Genomic DNA, 15,103 nt, shown 5'->3' with positions numbered 1-15,103 from the left:
TTCAACAGAAATTTTAGCATATAAGAACTGAGAAAATACATATTTAAGTTCATGCTTGGTAAAAGTGTAATGTGATGTTCCTAACTATTTAGAATAAGTTGAACAAAAGATAGGTGAACACAAATCCAACGGCTGTCAATAAATGCAGAGTTAGGTGTCATCATGAGAAACAACTGGGTGCTCGACTGGCTTATGATGTCATTACAGTGTTGGACTTACCGATCTTAGAAAGACCTGACACGTTAGCAAAAATTGTTTAAAATTAAGTCATGGAAAAGACGACACAGTTTAAAAGACTATATTTAAAGTGAGTGCTTGTTAAATGATTATACTAAATTGTTAGCTAGCAGCAAGCAACTTGCTGAATTAATGAAACACAGCTGAAGCAATACAGGCTTGTAGGAATTCTCCATACACCCCAACTTTTGGGGTGTATGGGTGTAGAGGAGGCAGAGCATACCATTACATAACTTCTGTTTTCCTGATTCAAAACTCTGACCATAATGAAGACAAAAGGTGGTGGGTTGCATGCAGTACCCCAAAGAGGTGCGGAAGTTGTTACCACAGCCACATGAAGAGATGGGGAGGGCCTGAAGCCACAGCTCTCCATGTGGAGGGAGAGGACCCACAGGACAACAGGAGGCACTGGCTCAACGCGGGAGTGTTCCCAGAAGGGGAACTCTGGGAACTCTGAGCAGAGGATCTAAGTGTCAGCAGTGCCTCCTGCTTCACCAACCCTAATCACATATACGCTGTACTAGCCAACAAGAAAGATGCAGTTTTCAGCTTCACTGTTTCAATGGACATATACACATTGGCCCATAAACATTTAAGCAAATTTCAGAAAGGGATTTTAAGCAAACAAATGAATGCCAACACAAAGACAGTGCACATCCGTCTACCTGCCTTCAGCTGCCACCCTCTGCCTTTCCCTCTGGGACAGTGTTTTCATAGAGCAGCCTCAAGAAAAAGTTTCTGTGAGCAGCAGGCGACATGCAAGCTATCACTTCTGCACTTCTGTCCACTCCTCTGTTTTCTGTTCTCACCCCCTTACTAAAACTGGCCTTCCCAAAAGAACCCGAGACCCTCAGTGACTAAGGCTGGTGGACTGCACTCTCCTATTTCACTCAATACCTGGCACACTGCCCACATTTTGCTTGGTGCACGACACCTCTCTTTCCTGGAGGTCCCTCCCCTGTCTGTGAGCCTGTTTCTCATTCTCTCCTACAGGGTATTTACCTCTCTGCTTGTTTCATTTCCACATTTTCCAAGGGAAGCATCAATCACATCAAGTTCCACATAGGTTAGTACTGACCTATGCACCTATTTACCCGTTTCCACTTGGACATCACATGGGCATCTCAGGGGCAGCTCATCCCAGACCACCTTTTTCCTATAGGGCATCCTCCCGCAGGACACAGCACCTCCCTGACTGTCACAGTCACTCAGCCAGCAGACCCGGCCAGCACACCAAAGGATGGCGTGCAGCTCTCTGTCATCCTCCCTTCGGTCCATGCACTTGGCCCACAGGTCCATTCATTCTCCCTCCCATTACTGCTTCTCTCTGTCCTTCCATCACACTGTTAGTTTAAGGTGATTTTCTGCCTGTACCTTTGCAATTGTCTTTTAAATGGTCTCTCATCTCCTGTCTGATCCCTCTCTGACTCATTATTTGTAATCTCTGCAAAGTTAAGTGTGACTATGTCGTACTGCCCAACATCCTCCACTGGCTCCCTACTGCTTTTGGAGGAAAACCAACCATCCAGCATGGACAGTGGTGAGAAACCCACACATCTTTCATCACAGAAGCTCACATGACCTATAATCCAGGCTTGTCTGAGTGAAAAAGAGAACTTGAAATCAAAAGAAAAGCACGATTTGGGAATGCAGAGTGGGACAAAGCCTTACTTTAACTCAAGAATACATCAGGTTTTTAGACTGGAACAAATTTACGAAACTTAAATGTCAACCACCTTTCCCTCAAACGATTCAATCCAAAATATTAATTGCCATATTTAAGCAGAGAACTTGAAATTTATGTTTTCTTTCAAAGGAAAAATTCTTGTTTTGTGAAATTTCATATATGTGTTCAAAGTTGTAATTTAACACGAAGAAACAAGATGCATTCAAATAAAACACCATGTGAAATTAATCAGCCTATACTCAAGACCTGCACAGAGACCTCCAAACGGTGCCCTAATACCTAACAGACAAAATGAGGACTAGGGCTGTTTAGCAAGATCCAGGCCAAAATAATTAAAAATAAGAAATTAAAGTTTAAAGAATAAGAGGAAAGATTAATATTAGCTTAAATTCCCCACAGAGAAAAGTATCAGGTTATATATTATGTTACGAAATAACAGATTCTAGTTTATTTGAATTATAGCTGACTTGGAGTTCTGCAGTTAGCATAACACTTTCATCAAAACAAAACGAACTTCAGGAGCAGTTCTTTTTCTAGAACTTCTCATAAATATAGTTAAGAAGGAAAATAATATGACTAGGAAAAAAATCCAACAAAAAATTCGTGCTTCATTCCCTAATTAAGAAAAGATGTAAAATTCATAAAAGACATAATATTGTCTTAGAGATATTCTTAAGGACAAGCCAAAATACACACAATAAATGCTACCGTATAGAAGGCAGCAGCTTACGCCTAAAGGGAGTGGAATGAGTCAGTGGACACGCTGATACATAAACCACTCTGACTTCCTCTGCTTCATAAAGATGGCGGCGTCACCATTTCCAAATGTTCCAAGTTTGCCTTTGTTTCTTTCACAATTTTTCTACGGGCTCCAGACAGGCAATATCTCAGAGTATGTGGAAACAAAGGAGCTAAAAATAAAATGAAATAACTAGTATCTTAGCATTCTGACCGAATTAGTGAAAAACTGGTCACACTTTTAGGTACTTCAAAATTATTCTGTCGCCATTATTTTCTCTCTGTCTACCTGAGGCTACCTCCGACCCCACACTGTAGGGAAGCACAGGTGATACTCTTCTGCCGTCTGTCAGCTCCTCCTGGAGATTAGATTTCCTAATAAGCTACACTGTATGAGCCTCCATGGCTGAAAGATAAAGATAGTTACATAGTAAAGTGTTTTGTCTGTGATAATAGCTCTAGTGCCTAAGGAATAACTTATTATGTAAGAGACTATTGCCCAAAAAAATATTTTCTATTTTTTTCCATCTCTAAGGCCTCTCTTTCTTCCACAGTATATACAGATATATCTAACTACTACCCAAGGGACTGTCCATAGTAATTCCTTGTAGAAAGACCATCCCCAAAGATAGCTTTGGTCCTTTTATAATGACTGGATTTGGGATTCAACAACAGCGGGTTTAATAAACATGTTTATCTGGATTCTACTTTAAGCGATAGCAGAGGGAGTGTATGGTCACTTTGTGTTTAAAATGACTCTTCTAATTAATCTGTGATCTCAATGCCTATTTAAGCTACATCAACAAACAAAGCAACTTATGTGTAACTGAAAACAAAAAGAAGGATCTTTGATCTTTTTCTTTTAAAGACTTGTGAATCCGTTCGTATTTTTAATGCTGCGGAATCTATTTGTTTTCAAGTTTGTAAGATCTTTCACTTAAACAAGGCTTTTTTGTGTAAGATTAAAATTTAACAATATTAACTAAAGGCCTAGTGTAAATGCTTGTGCTGTATCAGCACAGAGCCTCCAAGGCCGAAACAAAAAATTTAAAAAGCCTATGTACCTGTGTATTAGAAAGCAGGAAAGAGCATTGTGAATAAAGCAGCTGCATACGAAAGTAACACTAGATAGAGAACGTAATAGAAAATACAAAACCAAATAAAACATTAGAACTGATGGCATAAAATTCACTAATGAAACGGGCAGAGAAAAATAGGAAATATTTCATTCAGGAAGAACTCAAAGCTCTGCTGCAAAGGACAGATATGTCAGAGAAAAGAACAGATGAACACAGAGCACAACTTTCACACTTCATTACAGAATGTCTCAATTAAGAGGACACCCATTTTATTTTGTTAGGGAACCTCTCAAAAAAAGCCCACCTAAACTTACCAGAAACTTCCACTCCACGTGAAAAGGAGTACACTGGCATAAAGTTTCATCATGACACAAGCTAGCAGAACCTTTCAAAGCAATCTTTATGCTTGCCAGGACAAAAACAGTTTCACAAACCAGCCACCACACTGACATCTACCTGTGGCTGGCTGAACTGTGTGCAGGTGAGGAGCAGGAAGGGGCCATCTGACCAGGAGCAAGCACTGCACAGAGAGCTCAGTGGACACATTTGTTTTCCAGAAATTCATTGAGATTTGAAGAAAGCCTTGGAATCATTATTAGCCTAAGAAAAGTTTGGAAAGTAACTGGAATTTTAGGCTTTCAAAGTAAGCGTTCAGCCTGGGACATTTGTTTTCTTATTCTATCAACTAAACTATTTATTGGCAGTTACAATAGAGTCAAATATAAAGACATATAGACTTGAGATAAATGATATAATGAAAAGGTGTCGACTGGTACTTGAAATGACAAAAATAGTCTTGATTTAAAGTCTGTTCTAATCAAACCTGGTTTGTGGCATTGACTTAACTGCTTCACACCTAAATTATATCTAATATTAATGCTAGACATTTTCATTTTGATTATTTTCATGAGATCTCTTTATTCTTTAAGAACTTCAAAATCACCCAGAAGAAATAAATGCGACCTCTGATTCTTTGGAAAATTAACTGTGTACTGTTCATTTTGGTATATATAATTTCACTTCTCTCTTGGCAAATATGATACACTGCTGCAGAGATAAAGATCTATTTTTTCTCATTGTCTTTATTCAGGGGCAAAACCACATTTGTTCCAGCCACTGCTTCTGGTACAACCTGTGAGCCTACACAGGAAGCAAAAGGAAAACTGAAAGTCTCTGAAGAGATAATCCAAAAGAAGAAAATTATTCCCTGTGGAGTGAGTCTCCCTAACTGTGGATGCTGCTGAAACAGTGGCAGAGCAGAACAATGAACCCCACTGTACACTGAATTCTTAACACCACAACACCTAGGAAGGCTTGCCTCATTACTTAACAATGAATTACCAACATCAAGTGTTTATAAAATAAAATTGTATAGAAATGCACACTATTATCTATGACCTGAAAAACATGTTTTATAACAGAGTTATTTTAGATAAATACATGTTTAAAAAATTAAACTCAACTTTCGGGAGAAATAAAAATTACAAATACAATTTTTTTTGTCCTTGCATCTTAAAACTTCCTTCAAAATGCTTCCAGGCAAATTCTATTACATTAAAAGCATTTTTGGCAAAAATTTTCGAGGATGTTGATACATATGTCAAATGGTAGTAAAAACAGCAAATCTGCCCTGCATCAGTGACATGTGCAAGAACTCGTGAAATGTGATTAGAAACACTCAACACAATGTTTAGATGTGCAATCAAAGATACTGGAGGCTATTACAAAATGTAAGTCAGCTCATTTCCAGTTGAGCATCACTATTTGAGTTACGATGTTACTTCAAGGATCTTTTGACTTCCCCTCACCCAAAAAAGAAAAAAAAATACTCTTGAGATCAAAAATTATTTTGTAGAAGTCATTAACACTGGTTAAGAGCTTTGTAAGCCATAAGTAGGGAAAAAAACCTCAAAGTATATTTCCAACAAGTTTAGCAAAATGACGAGGTCAATCTTCAATGTAAGGCAGGGGCTGCAGATTTCGTTCTTCTGCTCCATGAGATACATACTTTCTACTCAGGGTTACGATGTCAAGTAACGAATAAAGAAGAAAAAGAGAAAAAAAATGTAGAAAGTTAAAAAAGATTTAAAAAGAATATGTAAGGTTAGAAGTACTTAGGAAGTTACATAGTTAAGGAAAACTAGCCAACACTAGTCTTACGGAACACTGACACTATCCCGATTTCAATAACAGAGACATAACACGCAAATGATAAAGCTGGCAGAGTCTGGCTTGGCATTTTCATTTTCTGCAATTTACTAGATTATCATTTAAAGTGCAATGTAGGATAATCCTTAATATTTTTATACTACAGGTAGTATTTCTGTTACTCTTCATGACTTATCACTAGTTTATTGTTTAATGTGCATTTAGTATATTTCCCCTATAAATCATAGAGAAGAAATGGAAGCCAATACGAAGATAAGTTTCACATAAAAGCCCATTGTGACCCCTTAAATGAAATACATTTACTCTGATGTGGAAGCCAATGTGATGAGTGAAACAGAATGCAGTTTGGTATTAAAAACCCTATGGGAAAGTAGGAATTTTATGCTCTTCCAAAGGTTACTTACTATAACACACTACGTTTTTTTTCTATCTCATTCTTAATACAGAGGTGCTAATATGTAACAGAGAAAATAAAAATATAGAAAAATGTTACTTTATTTCTGCAGAAACAAATCTAAAGAATTTGCTACAGAAATAATATACTAGACCAGTGTGCTATGAATCTAAATTTGTGCACTGAAATTATAATGAATACTAATTAATGGCAAAAAAGTTTTGGAGTAATGATTGAATATACTGATTTGTAATGGATTAGACTTTTGGATATTTTAGACAGTAAAAGCTAATGAAGGGGGTACATGTTTACATTTAAATAGAATGAGATGTCATTACCTAAATTAATAATGCAAACTTGAAAAATAGCCTCAGGTTCAAAAGACCAATTATAAAGTTCTTTTGTAAACAAATCTATATTTGTATATTTCATGAATAATTATAACTACTAGTATTTCTCCCCCTAATGTTCAATTTATAAAATGAGAAATATATTTTCAAATGAAATTTAAATAATATTTCAGTTTCTAATGGTGGCAACCTGCCTGCAAATAAGTGTTAATAGTGGCAAATATAGGAGCGCTCCACAGGAATAAGTCTTATCTATTGATACCATACAAATAAAAACATAAAACTAGAAGTTTTTAAATATTTTGAACAGTAAAATATTGCAGAAATAAACCAGTGTGATAAATGCGAAAATAAATAATTTTCTTCTTAGGTAATATGTGATCATCTTAAAGATTTATTAAATCTATGAAAATATACATATTCGAATTTATTTGTGCTGTGAAAGAATATATTTTTGTGAGGTAGATACAGGATCCTGTTCCCACTATCTTATACAACAAAAATAATCTTTGGAAACTTAACTATTCATTTTAAATCATTTTTTCGTCCACAAGAAAGTAAAGATCTAACCAAATCTCTTCTAACCATAGTCTCTCACTTCAGGAGAATTCAAACTTTTGCAGTTTTTTTATATTCCTGGTCAAGGTTAACTTGCCTTTTGTTCACTAGTAAAAGAAAGCCTATTCATAAGGACACAATGGTAAAGCTGTCCCATGAACAGAAAGTGCTCGAATCATTTACTTTCAGTAATAATCAAATTATTCAAAGGTTTTAAATAAAGATTAAAAATTACTCTTTTGGGCCGGGCGCAGTGGCTCAAGCCTGTAATCCCAGCACTTTGGGAGGCCGAGGTGGGTGGATCACGAGGTCAAGAGATCGAGACCATCCTGGTCAACATGGTGAAACCCCGTCCCTACTAAAAACACAAAAACTCAGCTGGGCACAGTGGCGCGTGCCTGTAATCCCAGCTATTCAGGAGGCTGAGGCAGGAGAATTGCCTGAACCCAGGAGGTAGAGGTTGCGGTGAGCCGAGGTCGCGCCATTGCACTCTAGCCTGGGTAACGAGAGTGAAACTCCGTCTCAAAAAAAAAAAAAAAATTTTATAATGTACATTAAGCATTTCCAAGGGAACTCTGGTAGCTCTCACTGGATTTAAATGTCCTAAGTCTTTTATTTACAGAACAGTAACAATGTACTTAGAAAACATCACCTTTTTAATGTAGTACCTGACAGAGTTCTAACATGGATGGGATCCAGCTGGCTCAAATGCAGCCCTATACACAAGTGAGGCTATTTCAGGGAGATAATTTGAATAGGGGACGAGTAATATGACCTCAACCTTAGCAAAAAGTATAATACATTTTTAAACCAAGAAAACCTGAAATACTGTGAAATACTTGTATGCATAAATGAGTCTACCAAAGCACAGTACAGATCAGAGGGAAAAGAACTCACAACCTTTCAGTCATACTAGCAAAAGCCTGAAATTGTGCTTCTAGAAATGCACTTTAAAAAACCAGGGACATACACAAAGATTTAGGTGTAAGCATTTTCAGGGTAAAAGCCTGAAAATGGCCTACATGTCTAAAACGTGAATAAATTCATTATTGGGCATCGATGTAACCTGGGGCCGGGCACAGATGAAAGTCACATTGCCAAACAGTTTAAAAATCAGGCATTATGAAACTGTAAAGTCTTCTCAGCAATTATCCAACAATTAATTTTGGATTTAATAAATTTTTAACTGCTTCAAAAACTGTCTTTTTTTTTTTTTTTTTTTAAAGCAGATTGGCATGTATTATAAATAACATTTTAACACACTGAAGGCCTTCAGGACATTGAACTCCTGCGTTACCTTGTTGAGCAATATTCTGAGATGGAACGTGAAGGAAAACCTGAAACCATGAGAAAACATTCACCTGAGACGACAGTGAAAACAAGGGCGAGCATTCATCAAGCGACTGAGGTGCCAGGCTCTGGCTCAGTGACTTCAAAGTGCTTCTCACCTAATATCCACCATAATCCTACGAGCTTGGTCCACTAAGAAGTCACAATTTACAGATGAGAAAGTGGCATTTCACTCAATAGTTTGACCACGGCCCCTCAGCTCAGGAGTGCTGAGCCCAGATTCTCCATGCGGCTTGAACTCCTCATGACACCCTGTGCCGTGCTTACACCAAACGCAGACAGAAACTGGATGCTGCGACTCCTCCTATTTAAAAATGTGTTGCTTGTCAAAACAGTATTACGCTATTTTTAATGTTGTAACAAGTACATATAGACTTTAATGGTGAAATCTACTTATAAGTGGGTAAATATCACGTTCATCTGTTTTATTTGTGGAATTTCAGATATAATCTTGTTTGAAATCAGAATCCTGCTACTTAAAAGTTTGAAGACGATATAGTAGTTCTATAGGAGAATGCTTACCGACATAGAAAAGTATTTACAAATTTTTAAGTATAAAAAATAAAATATATACTGAAACAAAAAAATCCCACCCCCAACAACAGTAATGAAAACCTTATGCATATAGTACAAACTGAATGAGTATAATCCTCAGAGGTAAGGGTGAAAATTAAGGGAAATTCTTGTATTTTCTAATTGCTTTTCTGTGTTTTACAGGAATGCCAGCTGTAGTACGATCTCTTTAATAAGGAAAAAGAACAATCAGTAATGTTTGTTTTTTAAAGAACTCATATTATCAGCACCACAGAATTTCTGTGTCTACCTCTAATTAAATCACCATTTTACCAAATTTCCAAGAAATACCAATCCAGTGTTAAGCGAGACAGAACTCATAAAATGTTGCATGAATAAATAATTAATGACTAAAATATATCTGTAATATCTCTGCACTATACAATGACCTTTCACATAAAACTTAATGTAATAATGTGGCTAATAATAGAGATTATGGCAATATATTTGCTAAATGCATAGGCTAGATCCACAGGAATATAAAAATCTACTTTTTAAAGGGTTTATCCTTAACATACATATTATAACATTTAACAAAATGCGCTGCATTTAAAGACGCACCCTCAATTTTATGTAATCATGTGGGTCGGGCACAATGGAGATCTTCAGCTCCAGGATAAGGAAGGCTTTCACCCTTGAGTTCAGGCCATGACATTCAGCTACCTGCAAACTATGTGGGGTCCCGCAGACCACCACGTGGGGTCCAATCTCACTCTTGCAGGCTTCAGGCATGATGCGACCTGGCTGCAAGCTCATGCTGCACCTGATCTTCCACTACGTCTCTCTACACACACCTTATCATGTACTTGAGAGGATGACTTAGCATTGCCTGAGTATACCTCACTCTTCTGCACCAAGGATTCGCTGCTGCCACTACCCAGCAGACATCACTCAGCCACTGTGGATGCAAGTGAGTGGACTGAACATCCATGACCTCCGAGATGCTTTCGGTACTAACATTCTACATGGTGTCATCCCCTCCTCATTCTTTTAGAACACACATTGATTGGGGCCTGGAAATAATTTTCCCATTTTTCACACCATAGCTGAGACGTTCTCTCCTCCGTGAGGACTTCATCTGGGCTCCACACAATCCTGTATGTACTTCCCTGGCCTCTCCCGTTTCCCATTCAAATCTGTATTATAATTACTTATAAATATTGAGTCACTTTTTATGCTATATTCTTAAAGGCAGGAAATTTTCTCATATCATCTCCATTGTCATTAATGAGTGCTTTATTCATAGATAAAAATACCATAAATGGGTTGAATAATTGATTAAAATTAAAATGGTTTCCTTACTTTGAGAAATGCAATGAAATCGCTGGAAAATGCAGTCATAAGAAAAAAGTATAAAATCTAAATGTTAAGATTATAGAAAATGGAAAAGGATGTTATTTCTTTAAACAGTAACTAAATTCTGCATGCTATTACAATGGTAGATACTGTCATTACAAATTTGTCGAAACCCATAGAATGTTCAACATACAGAGTGAATCTCAATTGAAAATATAGAGTCTGGGTGAGAACAATGACAATGCAGGTTCACCAGCTGTAACACACGTACCACCTGGTGGGGGATGCTGATAATGGAAGAGGCTCTGCACGTGGGGGCTGGGGGACACACGACCCATTTCTGTACCATCCTCTCCATTTTACTGTGAACCTAAAACCACTCTAAAGAATAGTTTATTTTTTAAAAGTCACTAAAATTAGATAATACACTCTCAACCTAATATATGAATTCATGGTGATTAGAAAAACTATACTTGTAATTGGTATTTAACAGGCTTTTAATCCATCGTGGCGGCCCACCTGACTTGACTGCTCAGTGATGAGTCATTACCTGTAGTCACACCAGGGGCATCTGTAGGGCTTTTCTCCAGTGTGTACACGTTTATGCCGAGTCAAATGCGACTGGGTTGTGGAGGCAAAGTTACACTCATCACATTTGAAAGGTTTTTCTCCTGTAACATATCAAGAAATGTTATAGATGAATAATAATGACAACTGAAAATGAAGGAATAAACCTGGTATTGACAATGTTAAAAAACACTTATTTCCATGAAATGTCAAGAATATGATTCAATGGACTCCACACATTTAGGATATTTGGATATTTATTCTCAGAGTGAGAAAATTAGAAGATATCATTGATTTTGGTTTTTATATTAGAATGTAAGCAAAATATATATTATATGGTTAAAATTTATTTTACATAAACAGGAATCTAAATTCTAGGTATGGTTCAGCACTGTATTTAGAATGGTTTAACAAACTATGCTACATTAGAGCCGTTACAAAAATCTTAGTGAGGTTAAGATCAAGGATAGCATATATCAAAGTTATAGTTTGAATATATAATATAAAACAGTAAAATCTTAACATTAGATATGAAGAAAAATAAATAAAATCAAGCTATAAATGGGCAGCAACAGAACAACAAAAGTCAGAAGCAACAACAACAACATACACTATATTAAGCTGAGTAAAAAGAGACCCCAAATAAATATTTAGAATATGTAATACCACACTAAAACATACCAACCTGTGTAGCTCTAACAGATAGATGCTATGTAGTACTTAATGGCAGGGACAGGTTCTAAAAAATGTGTGATTAGGTGATTGCACTGTAGTGAGAACATCCTGCAGTGACTTTACAAACCTAGATGGCATAGCCTACTACACACCTAGCTAGATGGTGTAGCCCATTGTCCCTGGGCTACAAACTTGTACAGCATGCTACTATACTGTAGGCAACTGTAACACAATAATAAGTATCTGCATATCTAAATGCATCTAAACACAGAAAAGGTACAGTAAAAATACAGCATCATAATCTCATGGGACCACCACTGTGTATGTGGTCTGCTGATCTAAAGGTTACGTGATGTGTGACTCCATGTGTGTGTGAACGTGCTTATAAAATGTAACACTTCTACCCATGAGAAGTTCATGGCTTGCAGGGGACACGAAGAGAGTGAAACAGAATGCTGGTATCTTGAACAAAGTCTTTCCTTCATTTGACACCTCCCTCTTTTTTAAATACTTCCTCCCCACCCCACACACATTCCAAGAATTACTGAGTCTTATCAGCTTTTAATTCCACTGGCTATTGGCACTGAAAATGGGGATATTTAACTTTAATTAATGTAAATTTACATGTAAAAACTGATAGTCGACTCAGCTATTGAAAAAATGCTTAAATATGGTTGGAACAGCTTGGGAATGTGAATTGACCTTTTGAAGTGCCACTTTTATCAAACCTAAACATAGACCATATATTCCTCTGAATGGTGATATTCTAAACTGTAAAATACCAAATTTCAAAATCATAGTACAAAGATTATAATAAAAATAACATTAATAATGTTATATAGATTTGATGTAGAAATGATAATTGGAATTTGGTTAAATTAACTTTTATAAAATGGTTAAACCTGTTACTATTCCTTTTTTTAAATATGGCTACCAGGAAATAATATTATACATGTATAGGTCACATTACATTTGTATTGGACAGTAAGATTTAGAGAAAACCTCACTCCCCTATTGTCAAAAAAAAAATGCATAGTAATATTTTTCTCTACATTTTTTCTGGCAAATTTTACATATAAGATGGATCAGTTTTATATCTATTCAATAACTCTACTTGTTATTTCTTACTTTCCCTGTTTTTGTGATGGCTGTATACGTATACTGACTTACTTAGAAAATGAGGAGCAAAATATCTTAGTTTAAAATTACTCTCCATCAATTAGGCTATCAGCAAAATCATATCTGAAAATTAGAGCGTTTAGAAGTTCGCCCTACATTCCGTGGCTATTTATACTGCTTCTCCGTAATTGTAGTAGCATCTAACTGAATGCATACACAACTCATTTGGTGGTATTTTCTCTCTCATTGCAGCACAGTACTTAGATGAAGCCAGATGGACTTCAGTTCTGACCCCAGTTTTGCCATATTTCCCTTCCTACCTATTAGACCCCTTGAACAACATCGCGAGGATACCACCACCAAACATGCAGGGTAATTGTGAGGATTAAAGACTACAAAAAATACGGAAAGAGCACACTTAGTGCAGAGTTCTCAGTAGCCGGTGGTTTTTATCGCTGTGATGGCAGAACTGCCTAAACACTGATAATGGTCAGCAAGTCTCTGCCAGAGACCAAAGGAGCACACAAATGCTTCTCCTCAAGAGCTCATAACCAGGAAAAAGATGAATGGCCAGCAAATATAAAATAATTCATGCTTTTACACAGTTAGTGAATATGACAGAGAGAGAGCATTTAACACATCCTACCAGGAAATATTTGACCTGTTCTTGTTTTTTTTTTTTAAAGACATATACCAAGTAGAGTAAAAATCTGAATTGAAAGGCATTTTTGTCTCTTTTAGCCTTTTGTCTACAAGCTAAATCCCATCTATAGCACCCCACCCATGTGGGCACCTGAGGTCTGCTTGAATAACTCTGTTCTCAGTTTCTAAACCTCTGGGCAAATGACTTAATTAAATAGCTATAGACAACTCAATTGTACTGAAATGACTTACGCAAAAATTTACTTTTACAATGATGGCAGATTTTGCTTTAATTTGGTAGAAAATATATGACATTGATATTGAACAAGAGTAAAGAAAAATAGTCAAGCTATTCAAAGTTGACACAGGAATATTCTGTATCATGGAATATGAACATCCACACAGCATATTTGAAAACAATTTGAATTGTTCATTTAAACAAAAATGAGTAGTAATTTAATGCACACCAATGTCAAAGTACAGCACACCTCAAAAACAGAAACACAAAGGAAGCACTGGTCTAGATAAAACACTTATTATAAATTACTGTACTAACCTGACCTGTATCTGTCTAGACTGGCCATATGAGGCCGAATGTATAAAGCATTTTAAATCGCTTCAATGAGTCATAATTGACATACAAAAACTTCCATTTGGTAAGTTTTGTTATTGTTGAAACTACTGCCACAATCAAGGTAACGAATGCAACCATCATCCCCAAAAGGACTCCCGCTAACTTCCTGGTTTTCTGCTCATCCCACTGTCAAGCCACCATGCTTTCTGCCGCTGTTGTATTAGTTAGTATTTCCTAGAAATCTATACACCTGGATACATATAGTGTGAGCTCTCTACTGTCTGGACTTTTCATCTCAGCATAATTATTTTCTGACTCATCTATGCTACTATGGGTATAATTACTTCATTTATTTTCGTTGCTAAGCAGTATTCCATTATATGGGTGTACCAAGTTGGATTAACCATTTGTCTACTGAAGAACATTTGAGTTGTTTCCATTTTTGGCTACTACAGCAAATAAATCTGCTCCTAGCCTTCATATGCACGTCATTATATGAACATATATTTCCTCAATTTGGGTAAGAAACTGCCACATTGTTTCACAAAGTGGTTTGAACACTTCACATTCCTACCAGCGAATGTACAACTTGCATCAAATCGCCGCCAACACCTGTCGTAGTGAACGCTTTACACCTGCATTCCTCAGAGGGCGCTGAGGGTCCTTCCATGTGCTCATCCACCATACCTTTATATTCTTTGGGGAAATATCTGCTTCAACTTTTTGACTCATTTTTAAATGGTTGTTTGTTTTCTCAGAATTGTGTTTTGAAAGTTCTTTACATACTCTGGATAAAAATTATAAAATTTGTCAAATATACTTTCTCTGTCATTTGTCTTAATTCTGTTCATAGCACCTTTTGAAGAGAAGTTTTACTTTAGGAAGTTTTCAATTTATCAGCATAATTTTTCAAGTTAGTTTTTTATTTTATTAATCAGGCTACTGATGGCATATCAAAGAAATCATTGGGCCGGGCTTGGTGGCTCACACCTGTAATCCCAGAACTTTGGGAGGCCAAGGTGGGCAGATCATGAGGTCAGGAGATGGAGACTATCCTGGCCAACACAGTAAAACCCTGTCTCTACTAAAAATACA

At 36.6% G+C, this 15,103-nt stretch overlaps 1 protein-coding gene across 4 annotated transcripts in view; it reads right to left on the bottom strand.

The window, feature by feature from the left end:
* Positions 1 to 15,103, bottom strand: part of ZNF407 (zinc finger protein 407) — a 474,883-nt gene that overhangs the window by 172,885 nt on the left and 286,895 nt on the right. For all 4 annotated transcript variants that reach the window (XM_078348272.1, XM_078348273.1, XM_035271367.3 and 1 more), the window contains one exon: positions 10,982 to 11,102. In XM_078348272.1, coding sequence (XP_078204398.1) covers positions 10,982 to 11,102 — 121 coding nt within the window. The remainder of the gene's footprint in view (positions 1 to 10,981; positions 11,103 to 15,103) is intronic.

This window comes from Callithrix jacchus, chromosome 13 (assembly GCF_049354715.1).
Source record: "Callithrix jacchus isolate 240 chromosome 13, calJac240_pri, whole genome shotgun sequence".
Taxonomy (NCBI): Eukaryota; Metazoa; Chordata; class Mammalia; order Primates; family Cebidae; genus Callithrix; species Callithrix jacchus.
Note: the sequence above shows the minus strand (reverse complement) of the source record. Positions and strands in the feature narration are given on the sequence as shown.